At 43.8% G+C, this 19,826-nt stretch overlaps 1 protein-coding gene across 1 annotated transcript; it reads left to right on the forward strand.

The window, feature by feature from the left end:
• The first annotated feature begins 1,476 nt into the window (after positions 1–1,476).
• LOC144260336 (myelin P2 protein-like) lies at positions 1,477–14,658 on the forward strand. The gene is made up of 4 exons (XM_077808939.1): positions 1,477–1,549; positions 7,778–7,950; positions 13,710–13,811; positions 14,608–14,658. Exons 1-4 carry the CDS (start codon positions 1,477–1,479, stop codon positions 14,656–14,658), a joined length of 399 nt encoding a protein of 132 aa, XP_077665065.1.
• Positions 14,659–19,826: the final 5,168 nt, after the last annotated feature.

A 19,826-nucleotide genomic window follows, 5' to 3' on the forward strand; every position in this document is an offset into this window, starting at 1 on the left:
TTATTTATTTTAAGCTTATTTTAAATACTTCAACCCTTAGCAGCAGCATCTCCAGGAACCGTGCAAAGCTGCCTCTCAGACTGGCCTCTACTGGAATAAAAGGCCCATGGCATGGCTGACTTGAGCTCATGGGGCCCAAGCTTCAGGGCTAAAAATTGCTGTGGACCCAATGTGAGGGTCCCAAAGCTCAGGCTCCAACCCAAGCCCAAATGTCTAGACAATTTTACAGTCCCACAGCCCAAGCCCCACGAGCCTGAGTCAATTGACCCAGGCCAGCTGTGGGTGTCTAATTGCTATCTAGACATACCCTCAGACTCCTCATTCATTGTCGCCCATGATGGGTCTATATCCTTTCCCTCTCATGCTCTGCCAGTGACCCACAACACTGTGACCTCCTTCCTCTTCCCCATCTACAGCATATCCATAAATTACCTCATCTGTTTTTGGGACTTCAGGCCCAGATCCTCAAAGGAATTCAGGATCAACATCAATGGGAGTTAGGTATCTAAATACCTTTGAGGAGCTGGGCCTCAGCTACCATCTCTACCACTCTCCTTCCTCTCCTCAGAGCTTTCATCCTCTGTTCACTCTCTCATCTGCCACTGTCTTTCAGACATTTCTTCCTGAATATCATCAGCATGAAGTCAGTATCTCAAAAACATAACTTCCCCTCTCTCCCACCTCTCATTTCTACCCCTGCCCCTCTCTTCTGCATCTCACCTCAAACTTTAAGACCCAATATACCACAGCTAAACTCAAATACATGGCATACCAACCTTGCCTCCACCGCCCCTTCACTAAGTCCCTCTTACATTTCCCCACTCTCCAAGGCTCTTTCCCCAAGGTCTCTCTTAATCCCCGGGCCACCCAGGTCACTGATCCAGCCCCTGTAAATTAGAACAGTCCGGAGTCTGCTCTAAATTACGTTCAGCTCTATGACCAGAGAAGGTGGAACGCTTACTTCTGCTGAGAATCCAGCCCAATATAGCCAACCCCCCAAAAGTAATACAGAATTAACTAAGACAAATGTGTGTTTCATTGTGAGATTTTATGCCCTTTGGGGTGAAGTGGGGAAGCAGGAAGCAGAACCATTCTTGCTGCAGAATCTTTACTCCATTTTGTTTTCGCAGCTGTGTTTCATTAGTGCTCAGCCAGACTGCTTTTCCCTATTGGATTTGAAAAGTTCGTTATATGGTGATGATTGTCTTTGCATGGAAATACTGGGATAAGTGTGAATGGTTAGTAATGGGGGTTTCTGAAGACACGTTCCAACCTGGATAGCACATATTCAGAGCATCTTAAAAACAAGATATTACTCCCTGTGCATTACACACCACATGCTTAGGGGCTAATCCAAAGCCCACTAAAGCTATTGGAAAGACTCCCATTGACTTCACTGGGCTTTGGATCAGGCCATTAAAGCAGTTGGGTTTTTTCCCCCCACTTCAGAGCAAGCGCTCCGCTAAATCGGACAAAATGGTTGATCATCTCCTGGGAACCTGGAATTCAACCTCATGTGAAAACTTTGATGCATACATGAAAGAATTAGGTGAGAAATATTACAGGGTTTTAATGCTTTCTTTTAAGTGTCCTTTCTGCCTTTAATGGTCACTGTTTTTAAGTAGAAATAATCTGGGGATCTCTTGCTTTCCAGTCACTTGCAAACAAAGGAGTGACCACTATGAGATGGTAGAATAGGCTATGGGACATGATGGAACTCCTTTTTCCTTAAGACATTCACTGCTATAGTAGACTTGAAATGACACTGCAAGTACTGATCCTCCATTGCCTGGGAATTGCCCAGATAATCTGCTACACCTGAAAAAACCTATGATATTTATAAAGTAACTTAATCAGTAAATCATTTGTAAATATTCTAGCCAGAGGTGTTTGTGTTAAAGATGATTACCACTCCCTGATTCTTTTCTTGAGATAACGTAAAAAGATGTGGGTTTTTTTCATTGATTTTGTTTTAATGACTAAATTTTTGCTTTTATCCTGGAAAATTGAGTTCAGGATACTGAGCAATAGAACCAAGTGGTATACCTGTAAAATGTGGACACATGATGGTACCATCAAAACCTCAAATCTTGTTAAAATACTAAGACTTCCTTCAACTAAGCCAAGAGTTGGAAGAATCCACCACAAATAAGAGGAAAAGGTGATGGTACATATTGTTCAGTTGCCAAATAGAGCCAATCAATTAGAATTAGCATCATTTTCGCAATGGCCTAATATTGGGTTCTCCTTAATAGTACTACCAAACATTTCTCATACCTCAAATATGACAGTACCATGACAGTGACATCACTGATTCCCTAGTACCAATTGACAATTGCTGGCTTGTTTCTACAGTCTGCCTCTAAGCCAACTGACAACATTCTGAGACACAGCTGTTTGCTCTACATAAAACTTTATTAAAGGACTTGCAATTATAAGCCAAGCCCTACCCCAAAATGTAGTGATTTAGGCACAATGTAACCCAGATTTGAACAAATCTATGAACTCCACCTCTGATTACCCTTTACATTTTTTCTAGGGAGGTCTCAAAATCTCACCAGGTCTCCCTTAATAAATTATTTCAGCTTGTTTTGGTGCTGCAATCTCTCAAATACAGGCTTTTTGAGGCATAAACTCTGAAGGGATCAGTTTGTCTCTGTCCTTTGTGGGAACAAAGGGCTTAACTAATAATTATTCCCCCAAAACACAGAGCCTCGTTTGTGTTCGGCTTTCCATTCATTGGTCAGTCACTGGCAGTGCTTTATCCAGGATAGGTAAGACTGCAAGCAATGAATAAATAAGCCCTTACCAAGATCAGGTCACACAAAGCAGACTGTGTAAGCCATACTTTTAATGTTGCCTCATAAAATGCATTCTGAAATGCAAGGTACCCATGTCTATTTAAAACTTTTTCTGGGCACCTTGTAGTAAGCTTTATGAGGGAGTGTAGCAGATTGCAGAACTCACCGGCACGGCACCTCCTTCTGGTCATCTTGGAATTAGCTCTTTTCCAGCCTCAGAGCACCTTCTGCTGGCCAGTGGCTCACCTGCCTCAGTTTCATGTCCCTCCCAGACCCCACTGCCCTTTTACCTCATGGTTCTGCTCCATGCTCTGGGTCTCCCCTTCCTGGGGAACCCCCAACCCTCTAACCCCACCTTGCCTCAGTGGCCACTGCTAGTCATAGAATATGGTTGGAAGGGACCTCAGGAGGTCATCTAGTCCAACCCCCTGCTCAAAGCAGGACCAATCCCCAACTAAATCATCCCAGCCAGGGCTTTGTCAAGCCTGATCTTAAAAATATCTAAGGAAGGAGATTCCATCACCTCCCTAGGTAATGCATTCCAGTGTTTCACCACCCTCCTAGTGAAAACGTTTTTCCTAATATCCAACCTAAACCTCCCCCACTGCAACTTGAGACCATTACTCCTTGTTCTGTCATCAGCTACCACTGAGAACAGTCTAGATCCATCCCCTTTGGAACTCCCTTTCAGGTAGTTGAAAGCAGCTATCAAATCCCCCCTCATTCTTCTCTTCCGCAGACTAAACAATCCCAGTTCCCTCAGCCTCTCTTCATAAGTCATGTGTTCCAGTCCCCTACTCATTTTTGTTGCCCTCCGCTGGACTCTTTCCAATTTTTCCACATCCTTCTTGTAGTGTGAGGCCCAAAACTGGACACAGTATTCCAGATGAGGCCTCACCAATGTTGAATAGAGGGGGACGATCACATCCCTCATTCTGCTGGCAATGCCCCTACCTATACATCCCAAAATGCCATTGGCCTTCTTGGCAACAAGGGCACACTGTTGACTCATCCAGCTTCTCGTCCTCTGTAACCCCTAGGTCCTTTTCTGCAGAACTGCTGCCGAGCCATTCGGTCCCTAGTCTGTAGCAGTGCATGGGATTCTTCCGTCCTAAGTGAACGACTCTGCACTTGTCCTTGTTGAACCTCATCAGATTTCTTTTGGCCTAATCCTCTAATTTGTCTAGGGCCCTCTGTATCCTATCCCTACCCTCCAGCATATCTACCACTCCTCCCAGTTTAGTGTCATCTGCAAATTTGCTGAGGGTGCAATCCACACCATCCTCCAGATCATTTATGAAGATATTGAACAAAACCGGCCCCAGGACCGACCCTTGGGGCACTCCACTTGATACCGGCTGCCAACTAGACATGGAGCCATTGATCACTACCCATTGAGCCCGACAGTCTAGCCAACTTTCTATCCACCTTATAGTCCATTCATCCAGCCCATACTTCTGTAACTTGCTAGCAAGAATACTGTAGGAGATGGTGTCAAAAGCTTTGCTAAAGTCCAAGGAACAACATGTCCACCACTTTTCCCTCATTCACAGAGCCAGTTATTTCATCATAGAAGGCAATTAGATTAGTCAGGCATGACTTGCCCTTGGTGAATCCATGCTGACTGTTCCTGATCACTTTCCTCTCCTCTAAGTGCTTCAGAATTGATTCCTTGAGGACCTGCTCAATGATTTTTCCAGGGACTCAGGTGAGGCTGACTGGCCTGTAGTTCCCAGGATCCTCCTTCTTCCCTTTTTTAAAGATGGGCACTACATTAGCCTTTTTCCAGTCATCCGGGACTTCCTCGGATCGCCATGAGTTTTCAAAGATAATGGCCAATGGCTCTGCAATCACATCCGCCAACTTCTTTAGCACTCTCGGATGCAGAGCATCCGGCCCCATGGACTTGTGCTCGTCCAGGTTTTCTAAATAGTCCCCAACCACTTCTTTCTCCACAGAGGGCTGGTCACCTCCTCCCCATGCTGTGCTGCCCAGTGCAGCAGTCTGGGAGCTGACCTTGTTCGTGAAGACAGAGGCAAAAAAAGCATTGAGTACATTAGCTTTTTCCACATCCTCTGTCACTAGGTTGCCTCCCTCATTCAGTAAGGGGCCCACACTTTCCTTGACTTTCTTCTTGTTGCTAACATACCTGAAGAAACCCTTCTTGTTACTCTTAACATCTCTTGCTAGCTACAACTCCAGGTTGATTTGACTTTCCTGATTTGACCTGATTTGTGATTTGACCTTCCTGATTTCACTCCTGCATCCCCAAGCAATATTTTTATACTCTTCCCTGGTCATTTGTCCAGTCTTCCACTTCTTGTAAGCTTCTTTTTTGTGTTCAAGATCAGCAAGGATTTCACTGTTAAGCCAAGCTGGTCGCCTGCCATATATACTATTCTTTCTACACATCGGGATGGTTTGTCCCTGTAACCTCAATAAGGATTCTTTAAAATACAGCCACCTCTCCTGGACTCCTTTCCCCCTCATGTTATTCTCCCAGGGGATCCTGCCCATCAGTTCCCTGAGGGAATCAAAGGTTCCCCACCCCTCTCCAATTGATCATCTAGCCCCCTTTCCCTGGGGCAGACTGCAGTCTATAATGGCCACTCATCATTGGCAAGGGGTTAGGACTGGCTGCCTCTGCCTATTCCCAGGCTGTATCTCTGCAGCCCTAGTACCTCTGTAGGCTTTCACCAAGGCCTGCAGTGTTACCAGGCTGCAGCTTTCTCTTCTCTTCAGCAGCTAGCCCCTCCCACTCCAGGGCTAGAGTGAGACTCCTCAACTCCTGGCTCACAGCCCCTTTATAGGGCCAGCTGTGGCCTGATTGGGCTGGCCACACCTGTGATCAGCTATTCCCTTAGCTGCTTTCACTCCTTTTCCCAGTTGCAGCCCTCTCCACGACTGCTTTTAATGCCTGTTCTGCAGGAGTGGGGCAGCCACCCCACTACAGGCAGGTATTAAAAGTAGGGTGTGGGGAATGAGGAAGATGTCTCTATTATTTCATATGAATATATATGCCTCCATTTACCTGCTGGATATTATTCTGGCTGACTACACAGCGTTAAATCACAGATCCATAGAATCATAGATTCTAAGGCCAGAAGGGACCATTGTGATTATCTAGTCTGAGCTCCTATGTAACAGAGACCATAGAACATCCTCAAAATAATTCCTAGGGCAAATCTTTTAGAAGAACATCCAATATGGATTTGAAAATTGTCAGCAATGGAGAATCCACCTTGGTAAATTTCTCCAATGATTAATTACTTTCACTGTTAAAAATTTACACCTTATTTCCAGTCTGAATTTGTCTAGCTTCAACTTGCAGCCATTGGACTAGGCTATACCTTTCTCTGCTAAATCAAATAGCCCATTATCAAATATTTATTCCCCATGTGGGTGCTGGTAGACTGTAATCAAGTCACCCCTTACCTTTCTGTTTGTTAAGCTACATAGTTTGAACTCCTTGAGTCTATCACTCGAAGGCAGGCTTTCTAATCCTTTAATCCAGGGGTGGGGAACCTATGGCCCGCGGGCTGTATCCGGTCCATTGCTTCAATTCTTCTGGCCCGTGGCAAGTCTCCACATTGCAGGCCAGAGGCCCCGAGCCTTGGCGCCCCACTCCCCCGTGGGGCTGGAGCCACAAGCGCCAGCTCACTCTGCTGTGGGGGAAAGTTAGGGTCAGCTCCAGCTCCCGGAAATGACCGGCATGTACCTGTGGCCCCTAGGAGCAGGGGTGATCAGGGAAGCTCTGTGCACTTCCACCACTGCCAGTTCCGCAGCTCCCTTCGGCGAGGAACCGCGGCCAATGGGAGCTGTGGGCATGGGCAGCGCACACTGCACAGAGGCCCCTGGCCCCTCCGCGTAGGAGCCAGACATGGCGGCTGCTTCCAGGAGCAGTGTGAAGCCAGGGCAGGCAGGAAGCCTGACTTAGCCCTGCTGCACTGCCGACCGGGAGCTGCCTGAGATAAGCACAGCCCAGCCTGAGCCCACACCCCTAACTCCCTGCCCCAGGGCAGAACCCACTCCCGCACTCCAAACCCCTCGGCCCCAGCCTGGAGTCGCCTCCTGCACCCCAAACCCCTCATTTCTGGCCCCACCCCGGAGCTTAGGGGAAGCCCTGAGCCCCCACCCCCCACGGGGCTGTGTGTGGCCCGCGACTGATTTTTTCTGTGGGTGAGTGGCCCCTAATAGAAAAAAAGTTCCCCACGCCTCTCCAGTTGATCAATATACTTCTTGAACTGTGGACACCAGAACTAAAAACAGTATCCCAGCAGCAGGTGCACCAGTGCCAAATTCAGAAGCAAAATAATTTCTCTGTTCCTACTTGTGGTGCCCTTGTTTATGTATCCAAAGATTGCATTAGCCCTTTTGATCACATCATCACACTGGGAGCTTCTGATCAGCTCATTATACACCATGACCCACAAAACTTTTTCAGAGTCACTGCTTCCCAGCCTTGAGTCCTCTATCATGTAAGTATGGCTTACCTTCTTTGCTCCTAGATGTATAACTTTACATTCAGCCATATTAAAACACATATATACAAAGAGAGATCCAAATCGCTCTGTATCAGTGACCTGTCCTCTTCATTGCTTACCACTCCCCCAATTTTTGTGTCATTTGCAAACTTCATCAGTGAGAATTTTATGTTTTTTTCTGAGGTCACTAATAAGCAAGCCCACCAACGGGAGTGGAGGCAAAGGGGGCAATTGCCCAGGGGCCTGGGTGATTAAAAAGGGTAGCCCCCGGCCCTTTTAAATTGCCCAGGCAGGCCACAGGGCTCCTAGGTGTGTGTGACTGCTCCGGGCCCTGCGCTTTGTGGGGCCCCACAGGCCGGCGCAACTGGCCAGTGCAGTCGGTCCTGGAAGTGACGGGTTGGTCCCAGAAGTGATGGATTCCTGAGACACTGAAATCCATAATGGTTTTTTTTCCTGGTAGCATTTAAGAGATCTGAATTATCTTGCTTACAGGAGTGGGCTTAGCCACCAGGAAACTGGGCAAGCTGGCCAAACCCAGCATGACCATCAGTGCTCATGGTGATATGGTAACCATCAAAACCAAGAGTGCCTTTAAAAATAATGAGATCTCTTTCAAGCTTGGTGAGGAGTTTGATGAAACCACACCAGATGACCGGAAAACCAAGGTGAGGATTAAAGCTGTCCTTCATGGTGCTCCCAATCTGCTGCAAAAGGCACAGACAGTTCTTTTCCACATGGTAAAAACACATCTGCTAATTATCAGAGTGGATAATTAGATAAACACACCTGGAAAGCTCAGTGCAACTTAAGTTTGTTCAATATCTTCATAAATGATCTGGAGGATGGTGTGGATTGCACTCTCAGCAAATTTGTGGATGATACTAAACTGGGAGGAGTGGTAGATACGCTGGAGGGGAGGGATAGGATACAGAAGGACCTAGACAAATTGGAGGATTGGGCCAAAAGAAATCTGATGAGGTTCAATAAGGATAAGTGCAGGGTCCTGCACTTAGGATGGAAGAATCCAATGCACCGCTACAGACTAGGGACCGAATGGCTAGGCAGCAGTTCTGCGGAAAAGGACCTAGGGGTGACAGTGGACGAGAAGCTGGATATGAGTCAGCAGTGTGCCCTTGTTGCCAAGAAGGCCAATGGCATTTTGGGATGTATAAGTAGGGGCATAGCGAGCAGATCGAGGGACGTGATCGTTCCCCTCTATTCGACATTGGTGAGGCCTCATCTGGAGTACTGTGTCCAGTTTTGGGCCCCACACTACAAGAAGGATGTGGATAAATTGGAGAGAGTCCAGCGAAGGGCAACAAAAATGATTAGGGGTCTAGAACACATGACTTATGAGGAGAGGCTGAGGGAGCTGGGATTGTTTAGCCTGCAGAAGAGAAGAATGAGGGGGGATTTGATAGCTGCTTTCAACTACCTGAAAGGGGGTTCCAAAGAGGATGGCTCTAGACTGTTCTCAATGGTAGCAGATGACAGAACGAGGAGTAATGGTCTCAAGTTGCAGTGGGGGAGGTTTAGATTGGATATTAGGAAAAACTTTTTCACTAAGAGGGTGGTGAAACACTGGAATGCGTTACCTAGGGAGGTGGTAGAATCTCCTTCCTTAGAGGTTTTTAAGGTCAGGCTTGACAAAGTCCTGGCTGGGATGATTTAACTGGGAATTGGTCCTGCTTCGAGCAGGGGTTGGACTAGATGACCTTCAGGGGTCCCTTCCAACCCTGATATTCTATGATTCTATGATTCTAAGTAGAGCTTTTATATCCCCCTAAAAAAGAAGAGCCAGATTCCATGAAGTACATTAGGAATTTTTTCCTTAGATTTATAGAGTTTAAGAACAGAAGGGATCATTAGATCATATAGTCTAACCCAGTTACCTCTGTAACTTTGTACCCAGCTCAAAAACTTATAGGTTAAAGAGCATCTAGAAGAAAGAATTCAATGTCGATAAATGCAAAGTAATGCACATTGAAAAATATAATCCCCACTATACATATAAAATGAAGGAGTCTAAATTAGCTGTTACCACTCAAGAGCAAGATCTTGAAGTGATTGTGGAGAGTTGTTCTCTGAAAATACCCAGTCAATGTGAAGCAGCAGTCAAAAAAGTGAACAGAATGTTGGAAATCATTAAGAAAGGGATAGATAATAAGGCAGAGAATATCATATTGCTGCTATATAAATCCATGGTTTGCCCACATCTTGAATACTGCATGCAGATGTGGTTACCCCATCTCAAAAACGATATATTGGAATTGGGAAAGGTTCAGAAAAGGGCAACAAAAATGATTAGGGGTATGGAATGGCTTCCGTATGAGGAAAGATTTAATAAGACTGGGAGTTTTCAGCTTGTTAAAGAGATGACTAAAGGAGGATATGATAGAGGTCTATAAAATCATGACTGGTGTGGAGAAAGTAAATAAGGAAGTGTTATTTACTCCTTCTCATAATACAAGAACTAGGGATCACCAAATAAAATTAATAGGCAGCAGGTTTAAAACAAACAAAAGGAAGTATTTTTTCACACAACGCACAGTCAGCCTGTGGAAGTCCTTGCCAGAGGATGTTGTGAAGGCCAAGACTATAACAGGGTTCAAAAAAGAACTAGATAAATTCATGGATAGGTCCATCAATGGCTATTAGCAAGGTGGGTAGGGATAGTCCCTAGCCTCTGTTTGCCAGAAGTTGGGTATGGGCAACAGGGGATGGATCACTTGATGATTACCTGTACTGTTCATTCCCTCTGTGGCACCTGGCATTGGCCAATGTCAGAAGACAGGATAATAGGATAGATGGACCTTTGGTCTGACCCAGTGTGGCCGTTCTTATGTAAGGCATCCAATCTGAATTTGAAGACATCAGTAGATGGAAAATTCATCATTCTCTTTGACAGTCTGTTCACCCTCACTGTTAATATGTGCCTAATTTTTAATTTGAATTTGTCTGGCTTCAGTTTCCATTCATTTGTTCTTGTTATGCCTTCCTCTGCTAGCTTAAAGAGCTATTTACTATTCGGTGCTTTCTCCCTGTGAATGTGCTTATACATTGTAATAAGGTCACCACTGGTCTTTTTTATTTATTTTATTTTATTTTATTTTATTTTAATAAATGAAACAGATTGAGCTCTTTAAGTGTCTCAACAAAAGGCATTTTCTCCATCCTTCAAATAATTTCTGTGGCTCATTTCTGTACCCTCTTCAATTTTTCAACACATTTTAAAACTGTGAACTCCAGAACTATACCCAGTATTCCAGTATTGGTCTGACCAATGCTGTATACAGAGGTAAAATCACCTTCCCACTCATACTCACTAATTCTCTGTTTATACACCTAAGGATTGCTGTCACAGTCCTAGTCATTCCCCCTTCTGGACACTCACCAGGCTGCTGCGTTTGGGTCTCAACATGGTGGTGCCTTTTGCTTTAAGCTTCATCTGGCTCTGGGTTTTTAGGCACATTCTCAGGATACAGATCCTCTGTATAACACCTTTCTTGAGATCCCATGATCCAGCTGCCTAGGTCCTGAAATTAGTACTGGCTCCCTCCATCTTCCCATTAATTTAAGCACACCCTTTCTAAGGGCTCCTACCTTGTGGGCACTCTGGTTTACAGTCTCCAGGGACACATGATACGTGAAGCACACATCACAAAGACTTAGCTAAAGGTTCCTAAACCAATCATTCTCTACTTTAAACAGCACAAAAATTACACAGCTCTAGACAATACAATAAAATATCTGTATGTCATTCTTGCCTCAATTTCCTCACTACTCTGGAGTATTCTTCAGGATTTGGAACAGTGTCCTTTCAGGATTCCAAGTGCCACCTCCTGGACCTCTCTCCTCCATCCAGCTTCCTTTGACCTTGGCTGGTCCTGCAGTAAAAAAATAAATAAATCCCCTCTCCTTCCTAAAGCCTGCTCCTTTCCTTTTTAAACCCCTGCTCTGCCAGCTCTTCCCATTTGTTCTCCTGTTTGGGGATTTTCCACTCTCCACTTTCCCTTCCCTGCAGATAAACTTGGTTAAACTAGTTTTCTTCCAGCTCAGGCATCCTCCATAGCATACCCATTGCCCTGTCAGAGCACAGTCATCACGGTTAACAACTTCTTTTAATAGAATCATAGGACTGGAAGGGACCTCACGAGGTCATCTAGTCCAGTCCCCTGCACTCAAGGCAGGACTATATTATTTAAACCATTCCTGACAGGTGTTTGTCTAACCTGCTCTTAAAAATCTCCAATGATGGAGATTACACAACCTCCCTTGGCAATTTATTCCAGTGCTCAACCACCCTCGGTTAGGAAGTTTTTGCTAATGTCCAACCTAAACCTCCCTTGCTGTAATTTAAGCCCATTGCTTCTTGTCCTATCCTCAGAGGTTAAGAAGAACAATTTTTCTCCCTCCTCCTTGTAAAAAACCTTCATTGTACTTGAAAACTGTTATCATGTCCCTTCTCAGTCTTCTCTTCTCCAGACTAAATAAACCCAATTTTTTCAGTCTTCCCTCATAGGTCACGTTTTCTAGACCTTTAATCATTTTTGTTGCTCTTCTCTGGACTTTCTCCAATTTGTCCACATCTTTCCTGAAATGTTGCACCCAGTACTGGACACAATACTCCAGTTGAGGCCTAATTACTGCGGAGTAGAGCATTGTGAAGAATTACTTTTCATATTTTACTTACAACACTCTTGCTAATACATCCCAGAATGATGTTCGCTTTTTTTGTAACAGTGTCACACTGTTGACTCATATTTAGTTTATGGTCCACTATGACCCCCAGATCCCTTTCCACAGTACTCCTTCCTACGCAGTCATTTCCCATTCTGTATGTGTGCAACTGATTGTTCCATCCTAAATGGAGTACTTTGCATTTGTCCTTATTGAAATAGTCACTTCAGACTATTTCTCCATTTCTCCAGATCATTTTGAATTTTATTCCTATCCTCCAAAGCACTTGCAACCCCTCCCAGCTTGGTATTGTCTGCAAACTTTATAAGTGTACTCTCAATACCATTATCTAAATCATTGAAGAAGATATTGAACAGAACCGGACCCAGACCTGATCCCTGCAGGACCCCACTCGTTATGCCCTTCCAGCATGACTGTGAACCACTGATAACTACTCTCTGGGAACAGTTTTCCAACCAGTTTTGCACACACCTTATAGTAGCTCCATCTAGGTTGCATTTCCCTAGTTTGTTTATGAGAAGGTCATGTGAGACAGTATCAAAAGCTTTCCTAAAGTCAAGTTATACCACATCTTCCCCCCATCCACCAGGCTTGTTACCTTGCCAAAGAAAGCTATCAGGTTGGTTTGACACAATTTGTTCTTGACGAATCCATGCTGACTGTTACTTATCACCTTATTACTGTCTAGATGTTTGCAAATTGATTGCTTAATTATTTGCTCCATTATCTTTTATCTTTTTGTTTGTTCTGTAGCTTATTCCAGAAGGGGAGGGGAGGGATTGATGTGACAGGGACCTTCCCAGCCCCTGGCTGACTCACTACACATTGAGGCATTCAATCACATGCAGTAATTTCACAAAATTAACCAGAATTCATAAACTGTACTTAGACAAATTTTCACAATCACATTAGCTCTTTTTGCCATAGCATCGCACTGGGAGCTAATGCTGAGTTGCTTGTCCACTATGACCCCTAAAATCCTTTTCAGAGTCACTGCTTTCCAGGATACAGTCCCCTGTTCTGTAGTTAAGGCCTACATTTCTTCTTCTAGGTATATCATTTTGTATTTGGATGTAATAAAATGTATTTTGTTTTAATGGGCCTAGTTGACCAACCAATCCAGATTGCTCTGCCCTCATTAATTACCACCCCGGCAATCTGTTTCATCCACAAATGTTATCAGTAGTGATTTTATATGTATTGCCAAAACATGAATAAAAATGTTGAATAGCATTGGGGCTAGTACCTATCATTGCCCATCTATTTCACGTGAAAGATCCCCAGATACCTGCTGCTCATCACATTGGGTATGGGCCATAGGGGATGGATCACTTGATGATTATCTAGTCTGTTCATTCCCTTGGAAGCACCTGGCACTGGCCACTATTGGAAGACAGGATACTCGGCTAGATGGACTTTGGTCTGACCCAGTGTGGCCGTTTTTATGTTCAGTGTAAAACCCCAAGATAGAAAGTGGGACTTTCTGAGTGTTGAGTGAATAACTTCTTTAACCAGCATGATCATCAGCTCTTCTGGGCAGGGGCTATCTTTTAATATATGTTTGTACAGTAACTAGCATAACTGAGTCCCCCTGCACACTGGGGTACTATATGTGCCTCTGCTCTAATTAAATTAAATAATAATTTATGTGTGCCTCTGCTCTAATTAGATTAATAATAATCTGGGCAGGATACTCATGTTTTGCTTCTTTCTGTTTCTTCAGAGCATTGTAACCTTAGACAATGGGTCATTAAATCAGGTCCAGAACTGGGATGGCAAAGAGACCACAATAAAGAGACAAGTGGTAGATGGGAAAATGGTGGTGGTGAGTGAATTCATTCTAATTATCTGATCACTGATTAATGCAAAGCTGTAGAGATCATCTAAACAGTTATAGTTTAATTTTACATTCAATTTTTCTCCTTAAATAAATGTGGCTTATGTTAGAAGTGTGATTGGTTGCATAGGGCAGGAAGAGAACATTAGCAAATAGACTGACTTAAGTTAATATTGAGGAATATGGGACAAGAGGAAAGATGGATTGGTGGTTAGCATGGAACTCAGAAGCCGTGTATTCAAGTCCCTACTCCACCACACATTTCCTTTATAACTTTGGGCAAGTTACTTAGACCCAGATCCTCAAAGGTATTTGGTTACCTAACTTCTGTTGATTTCAATGAGATTTAGACACCTACATACTTTTAAGGATGCAGGCCTTAGACTCTCTGTGGGATAAAAGTACTTCCATATCTTAAAGGGGTGTTGTGAAGATAAATTCATTTAAGATTGTGAGGTGTTCAGATACTGTGGTTGTGGGGGCCATATAAGTAAGACAGAAATGAAGACGCTCAAAAGATGGCTGAATTCATACAAATATTAGTCTTTAACATATATTTTGATTTTTTTTGTAAATCAAAATATATGTTAAAGTTGGAAGGAAATGTGAAAAGGGGAAATACTAATACCAATAACCTTATAATATAGTGCACATTTTTCTTTGCACAAACAAAATGGGTGAGATGATTTTTCTTCTCCCTCGTTGTATTTAAAGTGGGATTGTCTTTACTGTTTTGCTGTGAGAAAGTACAACTGTTTTGGTGAACTCCTCTTTTGTCTTCTAGGAATGCACCATGAATGACATCACCTGCACTAGGATCTATGAGAAAGCCTGAAGAAACTCTGTCAGTACTCTGCTTGACTAAAAATTGGAGTACTATAAACTTAACTGTTGTAGGTACTTAATAAAAAGCTTACAAATGAAGTAAATACTTATTGCCTTTATAGTGGTGTCTATAGGCTATTGAGTGGTTGGATTTTCTTTAAAAAGGTTGATAGTTCCTGATGCTAAATTTGCCTCACTAAAAGAATCTGCCCCATGACACCATTGATCCTAACAGCATTATGCACTTGCCACCAGCCACTTTTTTTTAAAATTCCATTTTGAAAAGAATTGTATATGAGCCCTGAAAAAGTTTTCTAATTACTGGGCAATGCACACTCATTTCAGTGTTTATAGAAGATTCACAGTACCTCAGACCAGGGGTCTCAAACTCAAATCACCAGGAGGGCCACATGAGAACTTGTACATTGGCCTGAGGGCCGCATCAACCCCCTCTCCCACTCTCCCTCCCCCTTCCCCGAGGGCCGCACGGGGCCCTCAGCACCACGGGGTTGGCAAATCCACAGGCCGGCTCCAAAGTCCTGAGGGGCCGGATCCAGCCCGGGGCCATAGTTTGCCCACCCCTGGCCTGGAGGTAGGCTGGGGACGCGGCGCGCTGGGGAGGGTACAGGGACGGGGCCGCAGGGAGCTTGGCAGGCCGCAGGGACGAACCCTGTAGGCCGCATGTTTGAGACCCCTGCCTTAGACACTGCCATTACAGCTGGACCAGCTGAGGGAACAACATAAGAACAGCCATACTGGGTCAGACCAGTGGTCCATCTAGCCCAATAGCCTGTCTCCCAACAGAGGCCAGGGCCAGATGCTTCAGGTGAAATGAACAGAACAGGGCAATTTATTGAGTGATCCATCCCCTTGTCATCCAGTCCCAGTTTCTGGCAGTCGGAGGTTTAGGGACACCCCGAGTGTGTAGTTACATCCCTGACCATCTTAGCTAATAGATGAACTTATCTAATTCTTTTGTGAACCCAGTTATACTTTTAGCCTTCATAACATCCACTGGCAGCGAGTTCCACATGTTGACTGTACATTGTGTGAAGAAGTACTTCCTTATGTTTATTTTAAATCTCCTACCTATTAATTTCAATGGGTGATCTCTGGTTCTTATGTTATGTGAAGGGGTAAATAACATTTCCTTATTCACTTTCTCCACACCATTCCTGATTTTATAGACCTCTGTCAGAACCCCCTCTTAGTCATCTCTTTTCTAAGCTGAACCATCACACTCTTTCTGATGTCTCCTCCTATGGAAGCTGTTCCATACCCCTAATATTCTTTTTTCCTTTCTCTGCACTTTGTCTTTTTTGAGATGGGGCAACCAGAACTGCACACAGTATTCAAGATGTGGGCGTACCATGGATTTATGTATTGGCATTGTGATAGTCAGTCTTATCTCCACCTCTTCTATTATGTTTTTTGACTACTGCTGCACATTGAGCATATGTTTTTAAAGAACTATTCACAATGACTGCAAGATCTCTTTCTTGAGTAGTAACAGCTAATTTAGACCTCATTTTATATGTCTAGTAGGGATTATGTTTTCCAACATGCATTAATTTGCATTTATCAACACTGAATTTCATCAGCCATTTTGTTGCCCAGTCACCCAGTTTTGTGAGATCCCTTTGTAACTTTTTGCAGACAGCTTTGGACTTAACTGTCTTGAGTAATTTTGTATTGTGTTCATCTGTGGCTCTGATAATTCTATTTTTTGCTATAGTTTCAAGCAATTTGCCTACTACTAGAGTTAGGCTTACTGGCCTGTAATTGTCAGGATCACCTCTGGAGCCTTTTTTAAAAAAAAACACAAACACGAACACACACACACACACAAAAACAACAACAAGAACAAAAAAACAAACACAAAAAAACAAAAAAAAACACAAAAAACACAAGACTCCTTCCTAGTCTGGGCCCAATCCTTTCCCCTGGTACAGTCCTTGTTAGTTCCAGCAGACATCTCAGGTGGTAAGCAAGGGATTTCTCATGCCTGGGACCCTTTTGTCCTGTTCCATCCCTTTTTATAGCTTTGGCACAAGGCGGGAGTTTGTCGTCTCTCTGGGTCCCCACCCCTCCTTCTAAATGGAAAAATACCAGATTTAAGATGGATTCCAGTATCATGGTGACATGGTCACATGTCCTGTGAGACCCCAGTCCCCATTCTTCCTGTGCTGGCCCACATGTACACAGGAAGGTTTGCAAGTAAACAGAGCCATTTACAGTTCATTGATTCTGAAGCACCCTTAATGGCTTCCACTTAATATGTTTACATCAGTAATACAAGTTTATATCTTATTCTCCTAACTCTAGACATAAACTAATACATGCAAACAAATAGGATGAACGCACTCAGTAGATTATAAGCTTTGTAATGATACCTTACAAGAGACTTTTTGCATAAAGCATATTCCAGTTACATCATATTCACACTCATAAGCATATTTCCATAAAGCCTATGGAGTAAAATGTCACAAGATAGTAAAATATTCGTACCTGACCACCTTCAGTGCTCCACTCCAGATTTTGTCCAAATTTACTCTCATAGCCTTACATTCTCCCGAATTCACTCACAAGGCAGTGGGGCTTTTCTGTAATGGCTTGCTCCCTTAGCCTTGCACCCTCCCGGGCTACCCAGAAGGCAGTCGGTTTGATGAGTTGCAGATAGGAATGTCTACTCTTATTACAGTAGCAAGTATAGCCTGACCTGAGTAGGGTTACCATATTTCAGGTTCCCAAAAAGAGACACTGCTGGAGAAGGGGAGGAGGGGTGTGTATACACACACACACACTAGGAGGGGTATTCGGGGAGTTCTGTGGAGGTGCTGGTGGGGTGTGTATGTATTAGGAGGGGTACCTGCAGCCTCACTCTCAAGGTGAGGGGCAGTGTCACTCCCTGTGACAGCAGCAAGGTGGCTGGTGCAGGTTCCGGACACAGCACCAGCCATCGCCTTCCTGCAGGCCCCATCCCCAGGGCTGGGAGCTGGGTTGGCAAGGTCTGGCAGCTGGAGGGAAGGGACCAATTGGGGCACAGAGACAGCTCTTTCCAAGCTGCAACATCTGCTCACAAAAATCCCAGCCATTGCCTCTTATTTTCAAAATCCATCCAGACAGAGGATCAAAAAAAATGAGGTCATGTCTCAGGAAACCTGGACATACGGTCACCCTATATTTGGTGTGAATACCATCTGGTCCTGATGACTTATTGATTAATGTATCAATTGTTCCAAAACCTCCTCTGTCAACATCTCAATCTGGGGCAACTCCTCAGATTTGTCACCTAAAAAGAATAGTTCAAGTGTGTAAATCTCCCTCACATCCTCTGCAGGGAAGGCTGATGCAAAGAATTCATTTAGCTTCCCCACAACAGACTTGTCTTCCTTGAGTGCTTCTTTTGCACTTTGATCATCCATTAGCCCCACTGATTATTTGGCAGGCTTCCTGCTTCTGATATACTTAAATTTTCTTTTTGCAGGTAGTGTGTCTGTCTTTTACTAGTTGCTCTTCAGATTCTTTTTGGGCCTGCTTATTTATCCTTGACTTGCCCGAATTTATGTTCCTTTCTATTTTCCTCAGCAGGATTTGACTTCCAATTTTAAGATTGGATTTTGTCTTTTACTCTACTAAGGAGAGATTTTCAGTGGTGGGTAGCCTTAAAGCAACATACAGCCATTGGTTTGTAGTGTTCTACAGTTCAATTAGTAAGAATTTTAGTAGGTTACTAAAGACCTTTATGAATTCTTCATGGGAATTGGTTTTTCCATTACCACCCCCACACAAACCCCACCAATCCCCATTAGACAGAATGTATTATAGCCCACAGCAGATGAAAGATTTGTTTAGAGCAGCATTTTTCAGAGTGGGAAAGGTGGACAGTTATGATACAATGACAAATATTTCCAAAAAACCAGCAGCTTCATGTTCCTGAGATCCTAGAAGCTCTGTTTGCTCTTTGTGTGATTATACTTTGCCCTTTCCCTCCTGATTACACTGCTACAGGATAACACAGTTTAAGCAGAGCAGAGGAACCAGGTGCTGTGACCCCTTTGCTCCCTACCATTGAATGCAAACTGCCTCCTCACCATCTTTATTCTCTGGTTTAAAGAAAGTTCCATTTCATTGATGCCTTGGGGATCAGAGATAGGCCTTACATCAAGTGTAGAAGGTGGATGCGGGGGGGGGGGGGGGGGGGGGCGCGGAGGGGATTGAAGAGATGATTCAAGCTTGCTTTGACTAAGGACCTACTCCAAAGCCCTCATGTAAAGGTGGGGAATCTCCAGTTTAAACTAAGCTGTCACAGCTGTGGTCAGCAGAGGCACTAAAGAGCTAGTCCTTTATCTAACAAGCTAAATTCCAAATCATTCTGGGATTGGATAAATTGGAGCCCAGTAGTAGGGAAGAATGTAGAAATCTAGTCTCTCCCTCCCCCCGCCCAAAACCAACAACCTGTTTTTCTGTAGCGACACTGATCTCCCCTCAGAGGACAGGGAATATAGGACGTCCAAAAAAAGAAAGTTTGAAGACTTCCTGGGTTAGAGCTCCAGTACTGAATACAACTTCAGGTTTCAGAAGGCAAGCTTATGTCCCCGCACTCTGACTACATAATACTAGCTCGTTAGTCTTTCAATCAAGGGAGAAATAAAAGATTTCAGTCTCTTTTAGAAGATGGCCCACAGAAGGGACATAATCTAGCTTTGCAGTAGATCCCCTATGGAGTGATTGACCCCATAACAGACAAGGACTAACATGAAACTTTGAAGTTAGTCTCTCAACATGAGAGGCTGGGGTGAGTTAAGTCCTTTCAGGATTTAATTTTTACGTAGAATGGTATTACTATATCTGTTGAACCTCAAGCTATAAACAGCGTGGTTTATTTTCTTGAAGTGCAGATTGGCTGTGCATAGAAATGAGCATCCTAATGTAGAGTTATATTAACAGCACTGTAATCTACAACACATTAACATTTGTTCAGAGAGACATTAATTTCAGAATATTTTATTTAGCAACCACATTAACATTTCTGGTTACATTAGTGTTTTTAATTAGGATTCTGCACCCATTAGACCTTTTCTTCAGGCAACAAAACTAAGAAGCAGGAGAAGTGTAGTTTCCTGGACCTGAACTCATTCTCAGACCAAGTTAGACACTCCTGGACATGGAGTTTAC

This window comes from Eretmochelys imbricata, chromosome 2 (genome assembly GCF_965152235.1).
Source record: "Eretmochelys imbricata isolate rEreImb1 chromosome 2, rEreImb1.hap1, whole genome shotgun sequence".
In the NCBI taxonomy this organism is placed as follows: Eukaryota; Metazoa; Chordata; order Testudines; family Cheloniidae; genus Eretmochelys; species Eretmochelys imbricata.

What these genes read in the sequence shown, in the direction of transcription:
- LOC144260336 (XM_077808939.1), top strand. Translation starts at nt 1,477, where the DNA reads ATGGTTGATCATCTCCTGGGAACCTGGAATTCAACCTCATGTGAAAAC. An exon ending in TGCATACATGAAAGAATTAG is followed by an intron (nt 1,550 to 7,777) that starts GTGAGAAATATT and finishes TCTTGCTTACAG; the next exon opens with GAGTGGGCTTAGCCACCAGG. An exon ending in TAGATGGGAAAATGGTGGTG is followed by an intron (nt 13,812 to 14,607) that starts GTGAGTGAATTC and finishes TTTGTCTTCTAG; the next exon opens with GAATGCACCATGAATGACAT.